This window comes from Temnothorax curvispinosus, unplaced genomic scaffold (genome assembly GCF_003070985.1).
Source record: "Temnothorax curvispinosus isolate PA1 unplaced genomic scaffold, ASM307098v1 QBEX01008111.1, whole genome shotgun sequence".
NCBI lineage: Eukaryota > Metazoa > Arthropoda > Insecta > Hymenoptera > Formicidae > Temnothorax > Temnothorax curvispinosus.
Genome location: NW_020217891.1, coordinates 1 through 2614, shown reverse-complemented (window position 1 = coordinate 2614; position 2614 = coordinate 1). Strand labels below are relative to the sequence as shown.

Below are 2614 nucleotides of genomic sequence, written 5' to 3'. Positions count from 1 at the left end.
TATTTACTTTTCATATATCAACTATTCTCTGCTTTAACAAATTATTTCTGTTACAGTTATTAAGCGTTTAAGTTAACAAAACATAAATAATTTGTTAAAGCAGAGAATAGTTGGTATGTGAAAAGTACACATAAATATGTACTTACCAAACAGACAGTTGTCACGTGACCTTCTTTTGCATGCGCGTGCGGCTACGGAGCATGCGCATGTGGCCGCAGGGCATGTTCGTGGTCGCTACTAGAGTCCTAGATAATAGAGAAGCGACATTGAAGGGAATGGTCTGATTGGCTAACTAAATCACGTGATCCAGCGCCATTTTGTTTCTCCCTTATGGTTAAATAAGTGAGGTTAATGCACGTTAGAGGCCTGCTGCACGTGAGACAACGCGAGACATTACTGTTACGGTTCTGTGAAAGGCCGTGATTTTTCGGATCCTACCGTGATATAGGACATCCTCAAGACAAATTTGTGGCCACCAGAGACAGGAGACAGGTACACGGAAGAAAAGAAAGCCAAAATCATAGAAAACACGTCGTCGTCGCAGCCTGATAACGTGGCCGCGAGTTACAAGGAGACCAAGAGCAAGACGTCCGGCAGGAAGAAAGACGTAAAGATCAAGGTGGGCGAGCAAATGTCAGATACTGAGCTGGTGGATCCTTTGCCGGAGAAGTTACGCTCGACAGTGAACGCCAGACTGAAGAACGATCTAATCGTGTGCGCGGTGATCGGCACCTTGTCTTTTGGAATTCATCGTACGACGGTGTTCACCGCTCTGCAACCGGAGCTCAATCCGGTACTGTGGAGTAAACTCTTATGTTTCATCGTTTTCCTAGAAATGAAGGACAGAAAGCTAGATGGATTAACAGTATCAGGAATATTAATGGATCTACTTGGGGAGCCTAAGGATCCATTGTTTGTGTGCTCTGTAAGCTGCAGTGCAGCAAATATATGTATACATATACATATATAGCGAAGTCATTTACTGATAGCATACATATTTTTTCAGGAGCATTTTGACAGGTTTTCTTGGGAGCGTGTTAGAGAAGATGGTAAGAGAAAACTGAAAATCGGAGCAATTCCTTCAGTTTTTAACGATAGTCTCCCATCGAAGCCATTTAATGAACATACATATTCAATGCCATTACCTGTTAGCGCAAACTTAAAGGGTCAAATATCAGGGAAAGTTAAAATATTAATCTGCAAGAAAGCAAATCCAAAACCTTTGGTTGCAACGATCGTAATATTGCCAGCTGCGGAGGAAAATTTTGAAATCTGAAGAGCACAATTATTCGAATTGTAATTGAGAGTTGAACCAAGTACAAATATAAAATAAATCATATTTTATTTAATTTAAAATGAATTTTCTCTTATAGATGTCAAATAAATCGAATATTATTGTCTCGTAGATATATGTATCTATAAAAAACGTAGTAAAGTTATATATAAATTTTTTTACACTATTCCTCAAAAAACTATTAATAATTTACAATAAAATACACAGTACGTTGTCATTTACTTTATTATATGTATCTGCAAGTATAATCTTATGAATTAATATATCTTTCGTTTTTCTTGATTGTACATGTTACATTGATTAAGGCAACAAGAAGCTATATTCATATGCAATCAGGTGTGTTGTGTATTAATATAATGTTTTACAAGCATTCTGACTCTCTAACAACTTTCCTTGTATATTGTCGACATGTTTCAAAGTAAATAACTTTCATATCTATATACATAGAAGATAAAATTGCGTAACTAAAATTAAAAATAACGCTCTTTTTGGTATATGATACAACTTTTCAAAAGATAAAAAGATATAAATACATGTTTTTACAATTTCAGCCCGATTAATTTGTATAAATAATTCGTTTTCGTTATTATTAAATTTGCTACGCTTACAAAATTTTCAGTAATTAATAATCAAATAGACTGAGAATAACAGAGATGTAATTTTTCTATATATGTTCATTTAGTTGCAACTTTCCCCATAGCCATTTTCATTCCTATAAAAATAAATGTTATATTTTGTAAAATTATGGATACACAAAAGAATTTCTAAAATAGCACAATATAATTATACATATATTTACGATTATTAAAATCATACATAGGTTTATTGTGTTGTGTAAATAATGTTCAGAATACTTTAGAAGAGATATGGGATATAGGTTTCATTACGCTGTAATATATTTACGACAAGCACACCGTTTCTAAAATCGACAGTTTCTTATACGCACTTTCCTATTCCATATAGAGAAACAAAATGGCGGCTTTATCAATATATCGCACCTATCGATTTCAATGTCGCTTCTCTATTATCTAGGACTCTAGTCGCTACCAGTCGCTACATCGCGTCGGTATGACAGGTCTCATAACCTGATAGTCGTCAACTTTAACAGTTAATATCTCGCTTCGCGGGGCCGAGCGGGGCTTTTTTCTGCCAGATTCATTCGTTTCGTGCAAAAACGAATCGATTAAGCCTAATTTCATCGAAATCGGTGAGGAGGGAGCTCTCCTTCAGTTTTACCAATATGCTTTTGCATAGCATAGAAATATATATATATATATATATATAGCTTTTAAAAGTATGAAATAAATAAATAATTAAAAT

At 34.8% G+C, this 2614-nt stretch overlaps 1 protein-coding gene across 1 annotated transcript; it reads left to right on the top strand.

Annotated features, from left to right (window-relative positions):
• Positions 1–245: 245 nt before the first annotated feature.
• On the top strand, positions 246–1349 carry LOC112457680. Its single transcript, XM_025020859.1, has 2 exons — positions 246–925; positions 1007–1349. Exons 1-2 carry the CDS (start codon positions 632–634, stop codon positions 1274–1276), a joined length of 564 nt encoding a protein of 187 aa, XP_024876627.1. The 5' UTR covers positions 246–631; the 3' UTR covers positions 1277–1349.
• The last annotated feature ends 1265 nt before the right edge of the window (positions 1350–2614 follow it).